The sequence below is a fragment of the Miniopterus natalensis genome, chromosome 5 (assembly GCF_054644295.1).
Source record: "Miniopterus natalensis isolate mMinNat1 chromosome 5, mMinNat1.hap1, whole genome shotgun sequence".
Lineage (NCBI taxonomy): Eukaryota > Metazoa > Chordata > Mammalia > Chiroptera > Miniopteridae > Miniopterus > Miniopterus natalensis.
Genome location: NC_142085.1, coordinates 55,657,709 through 55,677,510, shown reverse-complemented (window position 1 = coordinate 55,677,510; position 19,802 = coordinate 55,657,709). Strand labels below are relative to the sequence as shown.

Sequence of the window (19,802 nt, the reverse complement as noted above, 5' to 3'; positions counted from 1 at the left end):
CAGCAAGCACGTCTTTGAGAGCAGCGGTCTCAAGGCTGCACGCCATTTCAGAGCGCTCGGTGAAATTCCAAGCAACAGATTGGGCAGTGGCAGCTACCAAAAGGCAGGAGCAGTGGGCCGTGGGAGCTTGTGTTAGCGGTGGGGAAACAGCACCAGGCGTTAGCAACGAAGTAGGTCAGGCCTCGGTTCAGCAACCTTTGTACTTGAGTTCCGCTTGAAAGAATTTAGAGCCAAGGAACTTAAGGGAAAGTTCACTTAGAAAGTTACCGAGGTACTAGAAGGGCCCTTGGAGCTTAGAAAGAGGGAGGAGAGGCGGGTGCTGCTCTGGAAAAAAAGACCATGCCCTGGGAAAAGAAGGGCAGGGAAAGGAGTTGGGTGCTTTGCAGAGAGGGCTTCACTGGGGCCTCCATCCTGAGAGCTTTTATCTGGAGGTATGAGGAGAGGATCTCGAGAGCATCCATCAGTTTTCCTGGTGTATCTCCTCCGGGTCTCCACTGACTGGTCGGCGCTAGGAGGTCATTAGTCAATGCAGGTGGTCCTGATGTCCTGGCATTACTCTGTCTGATTTTGCTGCTTCTCTGGGCCTGTATCTGAAACAGCTGAAGCCTAGATGTCACCTTCCAGGGGTTAATGCTTAAGGGAGTGGTTGTGCGAGGGCTTGTAGTTTTGCCTGTTGCTAGGCACCCAGGGCTTTCTGCCCTGGTGACCCTCTGCACCTGGCCCATCTTTCCCGCTCTGCTCATGCTGTTTAAATGCCTGCATGTACAGGAAAGTAGAACCTATGAACAGTGTATGTTGCAAGTAACTACACCTCTTTAGACCTATCTTAGAGTGGCAAAAGTCGGAAAGTTGGATCGTGCCAGGGCTGGGCGAGGCTGTGTGTTGCTGGTGGGAGGGCAGCCTGGTGCAGGTGTTGTGGGGAGTAAGCAAACACTGTTATTTGTGGTGAGGGGAGTTGGTGGGGTCTGGAAGAACATCACTGCAAGAGTGGACAGGCAAGGCCCTGGCCGGGCACTCAGTCGGTTAGAGCATTGTCCCGATACTCTAAGGTTGCGGGATTGATCCCTGGTCAGGGCACATACAAGAAGCAACCAATGGATGCACAAATAAGTGGAACAACAAATCAGTGTTTCTCTTTCTTAAAAAAAAAAAAGGGTAGGCAAAATGTGGTAGATGCACATTGGGATTTATTATGCAGCAGAGAGAAGCAACAGATTAGATGTACCTGTATGTCATGGATGGATCTTAAAAACCATTCTGAGTGAAAAATGATACAAAAAAATATATAGCAATGCCATTTATGAAATTTAAATACATGTGCACAGAACAGCAAAACACATTTTACAAGAATGAATACAAAGATACACATTACACACATTAGAATAGTTAGTTAAAATAAGGGAGGAGGACCTGTGGAAATACGTGAAAACAAGAGAGGAGAAAAAATAACTTGAAAGCACTTGGAGGGTGGGTACTGGCGAGAGGGCATTTCCTAATGGAAAACCGTGTGGGCGTGCGTCCCCATTCCACCCAACAGTGTGTTGGTAAATGTTTAACAACTGGCTCTCCAAGGGAAAATAAACCCTGATTCATGGTGTTTACTGATTTCCAAGGTGAGAATACAACTACTAAGGCTGATTTTCAAAGAAAGCAGTTTGGGAGATGCAGACATGCTGCTCTCCCGTCTCCTCGATGGAGTTTACAATTTCCTTCACTGCTCCGAGATCGTAAGTTGTATGATAATCCAGATAGTAACTTTTTGAAAGCCAAAATCTTTATGTCCAAGATAAGGCAGAACTTTAGTAGAATGTCATGATGTACATGGTACACCCTTTAAGGCTCAGGGACCATGCACTACCAGCCCAACTGAAATGTTTTCTTTTTCCTTTCTTGAAAAATGGCAGTTATGGTTCTCTCTCCCCAATCATTACTCACCAAATAAACCATGACTTATCCCCCAGATGTCTACTTTTCTCCCTCAAGTGCTAAAAAGACAATGAAACTAATGCCTAGCCATCTATATAATTTTCCAGGAAAGATATAAATGCTGTTGGCTGAGAAATGCAATTAGCAGCATATTTCCTAGGGAAAAAAAGCTGTTTCTTTGAAAGGATTAACCATTACTGGTAAAGGGCTAGACAGGTCTCTACAAACAGTCATAACTTTAAATTGTTCATCCTTTAAAAACTGCAAACATACACTAGGGACATTTTTATACTTATGGGAAAACAAGCACTATTAAAAAAAAAAAAATCTTCCTTGTCATCCCATTAGAGGAGGGTGTCAACCTCATCACTATGGACATTTTGGGTCAGATAACTCTTTGTTGTGGGGCCACAGGATGTTTAGCAGCATCACTGGTCTCTACCCACTCCATGCCCATACCACCTCCTCAGCTTACAACCAAAAATATCTCGACATTGCCAAATGTACCCAGGCAGCAAAACCACCCCCACTGAGAACCACTGCATTAGGAACATCCAAATTTTTTATCTGAGGAGGCTTTGCCAGGGCGGCATTATGAAGCAGTTGTCATTTGGGTTGAATAATGAATGAGCTGCGAGAGTTCCATACATCTTTATGAACTGCTTTTGTTTCTGATCAGTTTTTGCCATGTGCTGTGACCAAAGCAACATTCTCTACCATCAGGTATCTTCTTTCTTAGTTTGATTTTTAAAAACAGAAGTCTGGAATGGGTTAAACCCTGCCAAGCAGCTAAGTTAGGTATGAATGACCAGTAGCTTCAAAAGGCCTTTCCTATGGGCCTTCCTGCTCTAGCTACCAACTCATCTGCCTTGTACATGTTAATTTTCTTTCTCCTTCAAAGACACAGGTAAGGCAGTTAGTATCCTGATCCCCATCTGACCTGTGAAGAAGCCAAAGTTCAGAGAGGTTAAGGTCAAACTATGACCAAGGTGATCCAACTTGCTAATGGCAAGACTACACATCACTGGATCATGCTGTTCCTCACCATCCAAGACTTCGTAGGCTTTCTCTTACTTTCCAAGGAGAAGTCGAGAGAAGGGAGGGGAAGGGAGAAAGTGACAGGTGAAGGAAATGAAAAAGTATGGCTATCAATACAACCTCCTAATTATAATTCATAACTAACTCATGTCAAAATTAAATGTGCTATTTTTACGGACTTAGTCAAGCCCAGTAAGTCGTAAAATAGAAAAGTTTCCTCTGTTACAGTGCCCAGTATACTATATTATTTCTTCCTGAGAGCTTTATTTAAGCTTTCAAATGAAAACTGATGTCCCTGGGTCATCTGAAACCTGAGCTGGTTCGTGGGCCCAAACAGCCCACTGCTTTGGGCTACAGATGTTTCCCTCCACTGTCAGCTAACCTCAATTCTCAAGAATTCCTGGAGCCAGACACAGCCTGTCTTTTTGACATTACACAAGCTAATAAATCTATTTGACCTGACCCTTCCAGTGCTAAGAAACAGCTCCTAGGAATCCACAGACTAATTTACTCATGCAGATGACCTTTCCTTAGATGATGTATATTTGTGTATGTCCTTTCTAATACTACTTTATATGTTTAGGCTTCATCCCTTTTATCACACTCTTGAGAATTAGCATTAGTCTCTGATTCTTTATTCTTTTCATTGATAAAATCTGTGTATTTTCTACTTTCCCCTGAAAATTAAACCCTCAGCTTATTACCCTCCACTGGGGGGGAAGGGGGGGCGTCACCACCTTTTTTCTGTAAGGGTCAGATAGTAAATATTTTAGGCTTTGTGGGCCACATAAGGTCTCTATCATATATTCCTTTTCATTTTTCAAACCCTTTAAAAATGTAAAAACCATTCTTGAGTGCCGTGCAAAAGGCCTCTGGCTGCTTTAGTTTACCAGCCCCTGCCCTAAACTAGCCCATTTGGAATTACTTGGAACTTTACTCATCCAGACTTCTGAAGACAAACTGAAGGGGGAACTAAGGCCAACAAGCTGGTAATTCAGAAAGGCTGGTGGAGAACCACAGGGTGTCCCTCTGCTCCCTTAAGGCTATGAAGGGTGACCTTCACTTGGCTTGGCTTTGCCTTAAGAAGCCTGGACCCAGGGAAGCTGGCCAACAGGGATAAAGTTGAAATAAAAACTCTAACAACAAGGCCAGTTTATTTCACAGTCTCCTGAGGTGGTTACCGTGGGAAACGACAGGCTAGTTATTAAAACCCTCACTGGGCTGGGTTCATTCAGCACACATCTCACTCATGTTCCAGAGGTCAAAATGCGCACAAATCAAGCCCCGGAGGGAAATCCAGGCAACGGGTGTGTCTCCAAGATATGGATCTTGATTTCCAGAAAATGGCTCAGCGGATTCCACAAATAAGAAGAGAGCTTTATTTTAATAAAAATGTCTGCCTTTTGAGCTAGCTCCTTCCCCCGCCATTAAAAAACAGCTTTATCGCTAAAAACCAATCCATTTATTTCATTGTACTCTTTTTAGGCAATTTTAACTTTTTCCACCGTCGTAAGATCACTCTGTATTTTTCACTTTCAGTCTTCTCTTCAAAGACTTTTTTCAGGAGAATCCGCATCACTGTTTCTGTTTCTGTTTCCTTATCTTCTCCAATTAGAAGATCCAATGTATCTCCCACTTTCACCTGAAAATTAAGAGAAAACTGAGCCTTTATTACATCTTGGGAAACTCAGGCCAATGCAAACATCTCTGCTTTGAGTTTTCACCAGCTGATCATCAAAAGTGGGGCACAATCTTAGAGGTTATGTGCATAGTACTTACCATGTGCACTGAGAAGACAATTTCCAGTGTAACACTTTTCATTATTTCAACCCAGATGAGCTACATGATTGGGCTCTCGGCAGTTTGTTGGAAGTCACTGTGGAACAGTGGTCAGCTGTATCTCTTAGAGAAATGGAAGTAAAGAAACTGCTTTTCTAGCCCTGACTGGCCCCAGTGATGCCACTTCATCAAGCAGAAAAACAGGAAACAGAGACCAAAGGGATGGTTACCAGGGGGGGGGGGGGGGGGGGGGGGGGGGGGGTGTGTGTGTGTGTGTGTGTGTGTGTGTGTGTGTGTGTGTGTGTGTGTGTGTGTGTGTGTGTGTGTGTGTGTGTGTGTGTGTGTGTGTGTGTGTGTGTGTGTGTGTGAAAAAGGTGAAGGGGAATACAGTCAATAATATTGTGATGAGTTTGCATGGTGACAGATGATCACTAGAATTAGTGGGGTGATCACACTGTAAGGTATAAAAATGTCTAATCACTACATTGTACACCTAAAACTATATCACTAATACAATATTGTATACCAATTATATTTTTTTTAAAAGAAGAGACAGAACTCCTCAACTCACAAAGATGGAATGCCACAGAAAAGAGAGTAGAGTTGGATGCTGATTCAGTGGGTTCAAAGGGCTGAGGTCAAACCCATTCTTACCCAGGTGGGAGCTTTGGGTTGAGGTAGTGCAGGGCATGCCCTGGGACAGTCATGTCACCGTTGCCAGGGTGCTGATAGCCCAGGAGGGATACCTGGTCTTAGCAATTCCAGATTCCAGGGGATGTGCCTAGCAACTCAGGAAGGGGCTAAATCAACCCATATGCCATGTGCTTCTACTAGAACACAAGCCAGGGACGAGTAGGGCCATCTCAGACTGCTCACCACTCTTCCAAGGGGAAGGGGAAGGGGAAGGGACCCCATGTGTGGGCCATGGACTCTTTAAAAGCCTACTGGAAGGCTTCTGTTTAAGAAGCACAGTGCTAGATGCTGACTTTTACCTTATTTTCCAGTGAATGCTCTCTGAGGCAGTCATAATTTCATGCTTTCAGAATATCTGTTCTCCCACCCACACAAGGCTTTTGTAGGCCCAATACTCAGTCTACAACGTGGGACTGCACACCTGCTTGCCAGGATGCCACACTGGTCAAACCAGGCAGCCCACACAGGGGCCTGTTTTAAACCATTAACTTTCTCCCCTTTGGACTGAGAAGCAGAAAGACTCACACCACGGCTCGGCATGAAGACCGCTTCTACCCCTGGGTTTGAAGGATCAGCTGACCTAGGAATCACCTGAGGGGGGATCCTCCTATAGTTCTGCTGGGTTCAATTTTTAAAAAATGACCACGCAGCTCTAACTGTGTGGACACTTAAAATGTTCAAAAATACAAGGCTTGGGGCCTCCGCTTTACCTTTTTTGGCATAACTCTGTTTCACTTAAACTCATTTTTTATTAAGTAATGTGTGCACATGATATGAAATTTAAAGGTACGAAAGGGCAACCCTTCTCATATACCCTCTCGTAGACATACTGTGGGTGACATCTGCCCCGTAAGAGAAGAGCAGGCTCTCACGTGTACTTGAAAAGCAGGAAGGAATCTTTGTCCTTTACCCAGCCTATCCCAGGGAGAGATTTAGGAAGGCTTCAGTCCCCATACCCGGGATCCACACTCTCTGAGTCAGCAGTTACCCAGTACCTACAGCACTCTGCGCCCCAACTGATCTGCAGCTCACAGGACAGCTGTGCTCAGCTGCAGGCAGCCAGGTTACAACTAACTGCAGCGTCCAGCAAGCGCCTGACCCTTCAGGGCCAGCAGCCAGGCACAGGCCCCACACAGCAGCCCATGGAAGAGGAGGTGTTTTATTCCCTGCAACGTCCTGTCCTTCCTAATGTGGCAGACGGCACAGCAGACACAAAGCAAAACTGGCTGGGATTAGAGGCTGTTCCAAATATCTACATTTCAAATCTCCCCTTAGCTGCAGTTACTATGGCTACCAGGTCTCCTAGTAACAAGGCAGCAGAGTGTTAATACTGCCCCCTTCCTTTGCTGACCCCCAGGAGAAATATGAAGGCAGCCGAAACAACAGAACACCCAAGGCAGAATGAAGCTGCAATTAGGCTGTAGTTGACAATATCTCATAGCAGAGGGAGAAAAACAGGCTTGTGGTGTTTGTAAATGAGACCCCAGCACAGACGCAGGGTGTGCCAAGAGCAGGTCTTGCCCTTGGCACATTGTGGCTGGAGAGAAGGGGGCTGGGCTACAACCACGAAAAAGCGATTAAGGGTCGAGAAGGGCCTGATCTCCAGAAGCGCAGTCCGAGCGCCTGATTTCCTGTGGCTCACCGAGCAATGACTGACGCCTGCAGTCTGAACCTGCTGGTCAGGTGCCATCAGAGGGATCGTGGGCCTTGTGACTTGGAGGCTGACACAGTACTGAGGAGTCCACCCCCACCACCCCCCACTATCCTGTCCACTCTGATCCTGGGAGAAAGGACTCTGAAGGAAGCCTCAGTGCTCACCCATGTCCAGAGCTATTGGCTCAACACCCCAACCCCAACCCCTCCCCATGTCCCAGGGCAACAGGATACAGATCAGGTCCTCCAGCCTCAGGGCTATTTTGAAATATTAGAGAAGCTAAAATAAAAACCTCCAAAAGTGTGTCTAACTTCCCTGGAATACTTGTTCCCTGGACACTAAGAGTTAGATTGTCTGTCAATGCCCCATAGGTCTGTGTCACACATTTTTTTGTTTTGTTAACTTTCACATTCATTATTGTTTTTTCCAATTATAAAAGTGATACATACTTGTAAAAAATTAAGAAAATGAGAAGCATGAAGAAAATATAACCCATAATGCCCCACTCAAAAAAATACTAGTAATATTAATATTTTAATTCTAGATGTACGTACTTATGTAATTTATTTTTACAAAAATACATGTATTTAACAGAATTTATATATATGATTTACTGTAACAACACTAGATACTGGAAATCCATAACACTTCTAAGTGACTTCTTTCACTTAACAGTAGTACTGAGGTGGAGCTGTCAGAACACATAGCACCTCCTGTTTTATAGCTGCCTGCACACAGCAATGTACCCAGCAAGTGCTGGGGGAGGGGTATGCTGCTGGGCTGCACAGAATCACACCTCTGCTCAGGTAACAGCAGGCCAAAAAAACTTCTCCATGGATCAAATGTTTCTTTCTAGTCTGATTATTATGATTTCATGGGGCCTAACACTAATGACTCAGAAGTTTAAATAATAGATTTTTGCCAGTTCTGATTGTCATAAACTTCATCTCAAAGTCATTACGGCTGCAAAACAGCAGGTGGTCTGTGTGACTGAAGCCGGATGGTGATTCTCAGTAGCATGACCAGGCTCTAGGAAGACCTCAGAAATGGTAAGACAGATACAGGGATGCTCCAAGTAAGGAGCCCGAGGGAAATTAGGGGCAGCACTGAGTACTGACAAAGCAACAGACAAAAATATCTGGCTGTCTTAATATCTCACCGTTCTGCTTTTCTTCCATAACTTTTCCCCGTTCAGCCTGAGTTCACCTTTGTAGAATGCATCTTCCACTTTGCTTAAAAAAAAAAAAAAAAGTCAAAGTGCTTTAAAATAGAAATATATTCAAAACCAGTCATATATTCTTATACAAGTTTAAGAAACACACCTGCCATTAATGCTTATTCTGACAGTGACCTACCTTCCCACAAAATCTTATCTGGGCGCTGGGAAAGTGAAAGTCAACTGCTCCCATATGTAAGCAAAACAAGATCAAAGGGTACTTCTGATTAGATGCTGACCTGCTGTAAAAACTTGCTAGGACCATCAGGCAGGTCATCAGTACCTTGATGGGGCATGTGCACCTGTCCCATTTAGGACAGGGCTGGGTTCTCCACCTAACTCCCTGCACAGCAACTCCCTTTAAGGTGGTAGCTCCTGTGACTTGTGACAAAGCAAGAGAGCACTCCCTTCCCGTCACATACCTGCTTTCTGCTCTGAGAGAAAAATGAGGCACCATGCATATGGTGAGGCCATTAAGAAATCCCCTACTAGTCTGCACTGAAGTTGGGGAAACTCCAATCCAGCAGCTGCTGATCTCTCTGAATTTAATCACTGGGGCAACTAGACCAGGGGAGGGCGCAGACAAAAATCAGTGCCCTGATGCTCTGATTCCAGGTGACTGGCATCTGAGGTTGTGTGTGTTTAATAACAGCAGCAGCTACTACTCTGAGAGAGGTCCCCTTATGGGTTTGCCAGATTTTAGAGAACATTCAACAAATCCCAATCAGGTTGCCTGTGGGCTCAGAGTTGCCTTTACGAATCCTTAAGCTTCATAGATTGAAGAATTAAACTATGCCATTAAGTTAGGTCATAAAGATACAAGTTACACAAAGAAATCTTTCTGCATTTTTCATACCACAATTCTTACCTTGCGTGCAGTATGCACACAATGATTGCTACAGGAATGAACGAACAATGAGGGTCACTATTCTTATATAATTATAGTCTAGGAGAGAATGAGGATATTAAATCTTGAAAGTTACACTTAATATCTCTGTGCACTATATGTGAACACACATACAAAGCATTTTCATCATCATAGGTAACATAACCTACTATGTGCCAGGCACTGCTATAAGTACTTTTAGATACATAAAGAAATATTCATTTAATCCTACCAACTACCTTCTAGAATGGGGTTCTATTATCCCCATTTTACAGATAAGGAAACCGAAGCACAGAGAATGTACGCCCAAGGTCGGACACAGAATCAGGATGGAAGCATCAGCAGTCTGGCTGCAGAACCTGCATTCTTAGCCACCCTGCTACACTGCTTCCATTGGTTCTAAGAGGTATTTTCTTTCTGCTGCAGCATTTGTGAAACCCACATGCACTTATGCTTGCTATATACATCTAACATGGCGACTCCTTTTCTCCTCAAAGATGTTATGAAATCAATGGTTCATCTTACAGTCCTACGGGAGTTTTACAAACAAGGAAATGTGGCATGAGACTCACAGGCAGTCACTTCTTTGGGAATCAATTTTCTCATCTATAGAATGAAATAATTGAAACAGGTTTCCTATAAGTTCTCTCTTTTTTAAAAAATATATTTTGATTTTGAGAGAGAGGGGGAGAGGGGTAGAGAAATAGAAACATCAAAGAGAAACATCGATGAGAGAGAAACATCATCAACTGGCTGCCTCCTGCACACCCCCTACTGGGGACTGAGCCTGAAACCTGGGCATGTGACCTGACCGGGAACCGAATGGGTGATCTACTGATTCATGGGTCTACGCTTAACCACTGAGCGACACTGGCCAGGCAGTCTTCTCATATCTGTGGTTACTCTTCACCATAACGTGGGCTGAGGGATTGGTAATGCTATGTTAACATAATGAGAAGAAAGTGATATCACAATAAAATGCTCATCACACTTACTTTCTGCCAACATCTAGGCCTGTCTTCAGGATGACATCATACCGAAAAGACTGCACTGCCTTTTCCAGGTCTTTATAGTCTTTGACCACACTGGGATCATCCTCAAGCTCCTCTTCCTGCTCACTCAGCTCATTACGATCACTCTCTTCATCAGAGTCCTCTTCATCTTCGACTTTTTGCAGAGTCTTTTTAGTGGATTTTTTAGAGCTTACATTACTTTTGAGTCTTATGGAAAATGGAAAAATATATTCTGGAGATATTAAAAGTCCTGGGAGTCTCAGTGAGAAAATGTTATGGAAAAGTGTTTTATAATTTGATGCATTTAATTTGGTACTAGAAAAATATAAGTATCGATTCCAGGAAGCACAGAGTTTGTGTGAACGTGTCCCTCGTAGCGCTCCCCAGAGTCCAATCCAGGCATCTGGTTTTCTTAAAATATTGGTGGGCAATCTGACACTAGTCATAGCCATGGTGCATATAACCTGCAACAGATAAGTTTTACTTCACAAGTGCCACGTCCCGACATTCTTACAACATAAACCATACACACCATGACCACTTTATATCTAGTACTGAAGCTCCCCTATAAAGGGCCATATTGGTTTGAATATACGGAGGGCCATGCACTGTACCACGGTGAGTCTTCAAGCTGTAATGAGCGTGCTTACCTCATAGGATGTCATGAGGGTCGTACTAGATACTAATATGTGTGAAAACACTAGTTCTACTCTTTCCAACCCCCAAATTAGCTTAGTACTCATTGCTACTGAAAAACATTAACAATAGTTCTCAATGACTTGTTTTTTAAAAAGAAAAATCTCATGGAGAGAAAGACTATATACTGACATGCAGTACATCCTTACAATACTGACTTTGCCAGGAAGGACACCCGATTATTACTTCATAAAACCCAGAGTGAATCTAAACTTTAATTCAACCTCCAACCCCAGCAAATCAGAGTTAGGAATGAACCAATTGGACAGATGTGCATTTTACCTCCTTCTACCTTCGACACCTTCCCACTGTGGAGCAGAGGCATTAGCTAGCAGAGAAGAGGCTTGGAGACTCACAATCTAGGTAACTGTTTCCTGAGGCTCTGAGGCGCTGACATGCCAGAGAGCAAACAATTCCTACAGAACCTCAAAGGCAGTAGAAACTAGTGTTATGACGGTGGCAGACTTTTCCCAAGTCCATCAAGATGGTTTTTACACCGTGAATAGTAATGTGAGAAGGGTTGCCATATGGTCAATATCCTCATACTTCAAGTCTGAAAATGACTTTCCTTTGTGCCAAGGCTATACTTTCAGGCTGATCTGATAATGATTCTCATGACTTTTCCTTACTCTCCATTCACCACAAAGCTGACAACAGCAATTACCTGTAAGCCCACTCAATAGCACATAGCTAGCTACTTCTAAATTATATTTGTTAACATTTTGGGCCTTATTTTTGTTGGCATGAATGAAGCAGACTACAGAAGCTCAACTCTATATTTCAGTACTCTTGGGACCCCAATGTGACTCTTAAATGAGAAATAAAAAAGGCTCAATTTAAGGGCTGTTTTTCAACACAACTATAATTTGAAATGATTTTTAAAAGCTACAAAATCCCTCGAGTACTCTAAAATACTAAATAGAAATTACTTGAAGCACCTTTAAGATAAATACTGATATTTGTACATGTGGTCTATCTAATATAATGTAGAACAGATAATCATTCATAGAAAGAACTTTAAATTTTATATCAGCAGGGATTAAAAAAGGAAATAGTTTATTTCAGTAGCTCTCATGGAAGTTACCTAATGGTGAATTACTTTTTATTTTGCTAAGTAAAGATATTTTTTATCCTTTATTTTGCCAAGTAAAGATTTTTAGTAGTAATATAATTTTTAAGAGAAATGAGATTTTAATGATTACATATGAAATATATTTTCATGGTAGAAAATTTGAGCCCTGGCCAGGTAGTTCAGTTTGTTGAAGCACGGTATTGATAAGCCAAGGTTGTGGGTTCGATCCCCAGTCAGGGGACCTTCAAGAGGCAACCAATGAGAGCATAAATGAGTGGAACAACAGGTTGATGTTTCTCTCTCAAAAAAAAAAAAAAAAAAATCAATAAAATTTGAAAAAAATATGAAGTCAAACCACTAATAATCTACTCTATGACAACTACTGTTAACATTTTTGGCATATATTCTTCACAGTAAAATTTTAAGAAAAATAATTCCCTCACAAGCAGATCCTCTCATAACCACTCACCCAAAACACAAAGGAAGGTTAACCATAAGTGGCCAGAGCTCTCTATCATCAGCCTCAGGAATTCTGTGTTGGGCTTAAGTTCTAGACTCATTAGAGTTTATCCAGGTGATGTCTAAGTTATGGGCCAAGACAGCCTTGGTTGAAATCACCCCCCCTGCTCTTGGGCCTATACTAAACTGGTTTATAAGATGCTCATGTAATGAAGATGAAGACTGACATTAATAATAATGATTTGCCTCTCTTTAGGTCAGTGTTTTTCAAACTGGGTCATGAGCCATTCTTAAAATTTTTACTTTTTAAGAGCTACAACTGAAGGGTATAGGGAATTGTACAGTGCATCACATATAATAAGAGTTAATACTGCTAATATTATTTCATGAAACTTTTATTACATTTACACACATACATATATACGTACGTACACACACACACACACACACACGGTCATCACGTAAAATATATTTACTGTGGATAACAATAAAAAAAAAGTTTGAAAACACTGGTCTAAATGACTTCAGCAAACTATCTTTTGCTATCAGGTATAATGCCGAAGGCAATATGTATGCCTTGGAGCTCAGGACCTGGCTTCATGTTCCACCCCAACTAACAATACTCCTAGAGCTGTCCCAGTCTGCAGAGATGACAAAAGCAGCCTCTCAGGGAAAACTGTGCCTGTCCCTCGTTTTACAGAAGAGTACAAATGAGACTTGGAGCAATTTAACTAGTTGCTAAGTCATACAGCTAGTAAGTGATATAGCCAGGATTCCAATGCCAAGTCTTCTTAACACTCATTGATTACTATGGTTCAGGCATTACATATTAACTCATTTATTCCTTCCAACAAGCCCATCTAAGTTACAGGGTCACACAGATACTAAGTAGACTCAAACCCAGGCTCCCTGGCTCCTAATCAAGTCTCTTTACTACCACGCTGAATTGCCCACCAATCTTCTGACTCCAAATCCACTGCTCTTTCTGCTACACTATGACATTTCTCATTTTCTTTTTTTTTAATCCTCACCTTAGGCTATTTTTTCCATTGCTTTTCAGAGAGAGTGGAAGGGGGGGAGAGGGAGAGAGAGAAACATCGATGTGAGACATCGATTGGTTGCCTTCCACACCTCCCCCCATCCAGGCCAGGGATCGAGCCTACAACCAAGATACACACCATTGGCTGGAATCGAACCCGGGACACTTTAGTCTATAGGCTGACACTCTAACCACTGAGCCAAACCAGCTAGGGCATTTCTCATTTTCTTTTAAACTAAAACTAACCTTCACAGACTACTATACTAGAGAGAATGGAGAATTTCAGGAATAGAGGAGTGGAAGTGTTGCCTTTACTTAGAAGAAATCCTAAGAGGAGACATACTGGGGGAGGGTAGTCCTGTCTCTATGTCAGTCCCTGGACTCCCAAATATCCCACCCCAGAGTCCTGCCCTTATACCACACTGTTGTCTCTTTGAGGAACACTTGGATATGACGGTGCTCTCTGCATACATCACAAATAGTTACCCACAATAGGAAGCTTTTATTAGCACAAAATAACTTTAAAACCATATGTAATTATATAATTACACTCATGTAATTATAATAAACATAACCAAAATGGCAAGCCCAGCATTACTTCTGTGTTTATTAGCTCACTCCCTCTCTTTCTGATCTGCTTCACTCTCCAGCAGACCTACGTTGGTAAATGCTGGAAATATATATAAAATTTATGAACATAAAATTGAGAAAACACATTAACCTAATTTTTTGCTGGAGATGACCGTTTGTATGTTAGCAGTGGACACCCATGGCCACAGGGGTGGAGTCTGAGAACCCAGATCCTGCCTCGCAGCTTTGAAACTGGTCAGAGGAGTGGCAGTACCAGAGGAGAGCTAGGCAGGCCCAACCCTTCTCCAACCAGAACAGCAGTGCTGGTGAATACTGGGGTTCCTTACATTTCATTGGAAAATAAGGATTCTACTATTTTTTAAGATGTTTCTGTACATTTAATAAGGCCTCCTCTCTTCCAGGCTCCACGCAAAATCCACAGTCCTCCTCCACCCTCCCCCTTTCCCAAACTCATGTTCCACCACGGCTTTTGTACTATTCTTATCTCCCAATGGTAGTGACCCTAAGGGTAGTGATAGGACATAACTGTGTCCCATTCCTCACTCCCATCCCCAATCTGCTCAACACATACAAACACCAGCAAATACTTGAAGATGCACTTTCGAGAAATGAAATAAGCATCCTACCTATCACTATATTCATTCATTTGCCTGCATATGCCAAGTGGCCAGCTAGATCTACATATAAAACACGGTCCTTGTCTTCAAGAAACTGCCGTTTAAGTGAAATGTGGGTGAGTAAACTGGCTGTCAGAGAACATTAAATGAAAGCTGAGGTCCAGAGGGAGACTGTTCCTGTGCAGGCTGAAACCCAGAGCAGGGACGCCTCAGGAGAGCTCTGATGGCAAAAGTGGCCCAGCTGGCGTGGCTTAGTGGTTAAGTATCAACCTAGGATCCAGGAGATGGCAGTCTGATTCCTGGTCGGCACATGCCCGGGTTGCGGGCTGGATCCCCAGTTGGAGGCGTGCAGGAGGCAGCCGATCAATGACTCTCTCATCATTGATGCTTCTTTCTCTCTCCCTCTCCCTTCCTCTCTCTGAAATCAATAAAAATATTTTTTAAAATGGTGGCCAGAAATTGAGCTTTTGGGAAAGAGCAAGTTACAACAGTATAATTTTTCACTTTCTAGTAGACGATCCTCTCTTAACCCCACTACCATCCAGCTGCTCGTTCTTGCTCCTCTTTACAACAAAACTCCTCAAAAGGGTTGTCTCTACTCTCTTCAGTGCCTCTCGTTTTCTAAATCCAAAAGATTATTTGTTAACCCCCACCTTATCTGACTTCTCAGCAGCATTTGAAACAACACTCGTTTCTTTTCTACTTGGCTTCCAGGACTCCTCACTTTTGGTTTACCTCCTACCTCACCCGCTGCTGTTTCTCAAGACCCCTTTGCTGCTTCCCTCTCTTCTCCCCGACATCTTAATGTTGGAGGCACCAGGGCGCAGTCTCAATCGTCTTCTCTTCTACATTCACTTCATCCAGCTCAATCTATCAAGGTTTTTTTTGTTATTTTTTTTAAATCTTCACCTGAGGATGTTTTTTCCATTGCTTTTCAGAGAGAGTAGAAAGGAGGGAGAAAGAGAGAAACATCAATGTGAGAGACACATTGACTGGTTGCCTCCCACACGTGCCCCAACAGGGGGCCGGGGTCAAGCCTGCAACTGAAGTACATGCCCTTGGCTGGAATCGAACCCAGGACCCTTCAGTCCGCAGGCTGATGCTCTAACCACTGAGCAAAACTGGCTTGGGCTCAATCTATCAGTTTTGACAAATGCTTATCAAGACACCGGACATTTCCATGGCTTTAAATACCATCTGTATGCCTACAACTCCCTAATCTATATCACCATTCTGGCCCTTCCTTCCAAATTCCAGACTTGTATATCTGCACAGAAAAGAATTAATATAGCAGGCCTGAGACTGCTATCCTTAGAAAGGCCTATTTGCAAGGTGGCCCTTGGCTGGTGTCTAGGAACTTGGATTTCAGAAGGGTTCTCACCATTCCCAGAACTGACAGGAGTGGCTCACTGTGCTTAAATTGTTTGTACCAGCAACTTGATTTATACTGAATACCTGCTTTCCTTCTGGGAGTCTGGAATTTTGGTACATTTTTGATAGAGGGTACCTATGTGACGAAATCTCAATAAAAACCCTGGGCCCTGAGTCTCTAAAAGAGCTTTCCTGATAGACCTTTCACATATGTTGTCACAATTTGTTGCTGGAGGAATTAAGCATGCCCTATGTGAGTGCACTGGGAGAGGACTCTTGGTTTAGAAGACTGCTCCTGGTTTCCTCCACTGTCCCATGCATCCTCTCCACTGATGATTGTGCATTGCACGATTTTGCTGTGACTTATAGCTGAGTCCTGTTGAGTCTTTCTAGTGAATCAATGAACCTGAGGGTGGCCTTGGGAACCCCTGACACAATATCCAGTTGCCTATTCGATATCTCCATTTCAGTGTGTAACAGGCACCCCAAACAAATGGTCCAAAAACAAACTCCTGATGTATATCCACAGTCCCAAATCTGCTTTATCTGCAGCCTTCCCCACCTGACGATAACTCCTCCCTGCTAGTTGCTAAGAACAAAAGCTTCCAGTCATTCTCAACTCTTCCCTTTCCCTCATACCCTATGCATTAAGTCAGGAAATCAAGTCCCATATCCCACTATTTCCACTGCTACCACGGATTCAGGCCACCATCATCTATCACCAGGGTTACTACAAAGGCTGTCCAGAGTGGTCAGAGTGATTCTTTTAAAAAGCAACTTACAACATGTCACTACTTTCCTCAAAACCCTACAAAAGCACAAAGAAAAGCAAAATCCTTACCATGGCCTAAAGGCTCTCAGCAATCTGGCCCCTCCATTTCTTCTCTGACCTCATCTCCAGCCTCTCTTGCACTTGCTCACTCAGCTCCAGCCACACTGGCCATCCTGATGTTCCTCATACACAACAGGCACATTTCTGGATAAGTCCTTTGTTCCAGCTGCACCTAGAATACTCTTACCCCAGATATCTGCATGGCTAACTCATCTTCACTTCAGTGAGTCTACTCATTCCTACTCTATTTAATAGGCATCTCCCCCTCACAATGTCCCCTTACTCTGCTTACTTTCTTCCCCCATAGCACGTATTACCTGCTATCTATATAACTTACTGGTGGTTTTCATTTTTTGCCTGTCTCCCCTACTAGACTATAAACTCCACAAGAGTAGGGATCCTCACCTGTATTATTTCCTCTGCTGAATCCTAAGTGCCCAGAACAATGCCTGGCACATAGTAAGTGCTTAATTACCGTGGACTTAAAAGTATAACAGAGTTTGAGAACTGGAACATTCTCAAAACAGAACAAAGATAGGGATGGATTAATGGGCAAGAAGTTAGATATCCAGGGACTTTGCGTATCTTAAATCTCCTTGGACTTGACCCAGAGGGCACGGGAGCCATAAAAGGTCTTAAGGAGGTAAGTGACCCGAGAGGAGTGCATTTTAAAAGATTTCCTTGGCGACAATGTGGACCTGAGCATAGGGGTGATCATGGCAGGAACACCGACGGCGGTTTTGGGTGAGATGTTCAGGACAGATAAACCTGTCAACTAACCGAAGGCTGTAAGAGGCAACGCTTGACCTGCGGGAACCGGTCCACGTTCCTGAGCCTGTTCACTGCTCCGCAAGGAGAAGCTGGTCTGCCTGCTTGTAGGTCTCCGGCAGTGGAAAATCCTCCCTTCTCCCGGAGACCTCGGAGCTGACTGCAGAGACCGGGCCGGGTTCCCCTCGCTCCCTCCCCACGCCGGCGGGCTGCGCACCTCCCCGGCACCTCAAGGTCAAGGGGACCTAACACCTGCGTCCTCGAGCTCCCGGGATGCGTCTGGAGGCAGCAGTAGGTGCCGAGCCCAGGGGAGGACTGTCTCGGCCCGCCGGGCTCCCACGGCCCCTTTAGCCCCCGGGGCGCCCCGAGGCTGGCCCGGTCGGGGTAAGAATCCGCAGACTCACGCGGAGATCTGGCAGAAGCGCGGGCCGGGCAGAGGCGCTCGCGGGGCCCCTGTTTCACCAGGGCGCGCGGTGAAGCAACAGAGAGAGAGGCACGGGCCGGGGGCGCACGCGCCGGGCAGGGGCGCAGTTACCTGTACGTCAGAGCCGCTCCTCCCCCTCCCCCCGCCGCCTTGCGAACCTCCGGCCCAGGCCCCGCCCCCCGCCTTGCCCCGCCCCTTCCGCCGGCGCGGGCGCGGCGAGAACGGACCCGGCAGGGCGCAAGGGCGCGGCAGCGGCGGCTCAGCGACCTCTGCTGGAAGCAGCGCCTCGGAGGACCGCGCGGGGAGGGCCCACCGGGGGGACGCCTGGCTGGGAGCCGAGTGCGGAAGCGGGCGCGGGGTGTTACACGTGGCTGAAGAGAGCTTATGACAGTGTAGGGGGCTTGGAATCCTGTGGGGTCACCGGCGCTTTGGAACATCTTTGAGAATTATAGAGGTTGTCTCCAGAAAAATATATACACCCGCCAGAATTTACTGACAATGTAAAGGAAGTTCAAAGTATCTTTTTTTTTTTGTTAATCCTCACCTGAGGATTTCTTTTCCCATTGATTTCCAGAGAGACTGGAAGAGAGGCATGGGAGGGGGAGGGAGAGAGAAACATCGGTGTGTGGACACAGTGACTGGTTGCTCCTGGCACCGCCCAGCCCCGCCGGGAAATCGAACCTGTAACTCAGGTATAACAACCCAGGTGCAACCCCGGTTCCTGCCCTTGACCGGGAATCTAACCCAATGTTTGGTCCGCAGGTCGAGGCCCTAACCACTGAGCAACCGGCCAGGGCTGACTCAGTTAATCTTTTAATTATTTTTTTCTCTTTTCTTTTTGTCTTTTAATATTTTTATTGATTTTCGTAGAGAGAGAGGAAGGGAGAGGCAGAAAGAGAAACATCAATATAAGAGCGGAACATCGATTGGCTGCCTCCTGCACCCTGCCCCCTACCGTGAGATGGAGCCCACACCCCCAGCGTGTGACCTGACTGGGAATCCAACCAGCGACCTTTGGGCACATGGGCAGACACACAGCTGAGCCACAGGAGCCCGGGCTAATTACTTTATTCTTGAAAGGATATTGTAGCCCTGGGTGGTGTGGGTCAGTGGTTACAGCATCATCTGTCGCCTGCGGGTTTGATTCCCAGTCAAGGGTATGTACCTGGATTGCAGGTTCGCTCCCCACCCCACCTCCCGGCACCATCAGGAGGCAACCAGTCCATGTGTCTCTCTGTCATCCATGTTTCTCTCTCACTCTCCCTCCCTTCCACTCTCTCTGAAAAGCAATGGAAAAAAATATCCTCACGTGAGGATTAACAAAACAAAAAATGTATTTGAACTTCCTTTATACTGTAATTTTAATATAACATTTAACAGCTTTGTGAAGATGTGATATTTGATAGGATAATTCCTCCTGTACTGTATCATTACCTTTTCTGAATCCTTCAATTTGAATTAGTTTAGGAAGAATCCATATCTTTAGAATACTGAGTTTTCCAAAAAAAAAACTCTCCTTTTGACATATCTCTCCTTTTGTTTAGAGCTTCTTTAATGTTTTTCAGTAATATATAATTTTAAATATAAAGATTTTATACAACTCTTATTAGATTTATTTCTAGGTACTGAAATAGGTAGAATAAAATGTTTCCCAAAATTGCTCCATTGAGTTAAGCCCTGCTGGAACTATGACAGTTATCAATAGGTAGCTGTAAAACAATAGTCCAG

At 44.3% G+C, this 19,802-nt stretch overlaps 1 protein-coding gene across 2 annotated transcripts; it reads right to left on the bottom strand.

Annotated features, from left to right (window-relative positions):
• Positions 1 to 4,329: 4,329 nt before the first annotated feature.
• Positions 4,330 to 18,136, bottom strand: MTRES1 (mitochondrial transcription rescue factor 1). 2 transcript variants are annotated; one of them, XM_016217543.2, is made up of 4 exons: positions 18,055 to 18,136; positions 10,188 to 10,669; positions 8,250 to 8,322; positions 4,330 to 4,606 (listed from the first exon to the last, which is right to left on the bottom strand). In XM_016217543.2, exons 2-4 carry the CDS (start codon positions 10,655 to 10,657, stop codon positions 4,427 to 4,429), a joined length of 723 nt encoding a protein of 240 aa, XP_016073029.2. In that variant the 5' UTR covers positions 10,658 to 10,669; positions 18,055 to 18,136; the 3' UTR covers positions 4,330 to 4,426. The 2 variants fall into 2 exon arrangements, with proteins under 2 accessions (XP_016073029.2, XP_016073030.2); XM_016217544.2 differs by lacking the exon at positions 18,055 to 18,136 and adding an exon at positions 17,663 to 17,716.
• Positions 18,137 to 19,802: the final 1,666 nt, after the last annotated feature.

Excerpts from the sequence above, each read along its gene's own strand:
- MTRES1 (XM_016217543.2), bottom strand. The coding sequence starts at position 10,657 with ATGGCTATGACTAGTGTCAGATTGCCCACCAATATTTTAAGAAAACCA. Across the intron at positions 8,323-10,187 it reads GGCCTAGATGTTGGCAGAAA|CAAAGTGGAAGATGCATTCT; the intron begins GTAAGTGTGATG and ends TTTTTTTTTAAG. Across the intron at positions 4,607-8,249 it reads TATGGAAGAAAAGCAGAACG|GTGAAAGTGGGAGATACATT; the intron begins GTGAGATATTAA and ends CTTAATTTTCAG.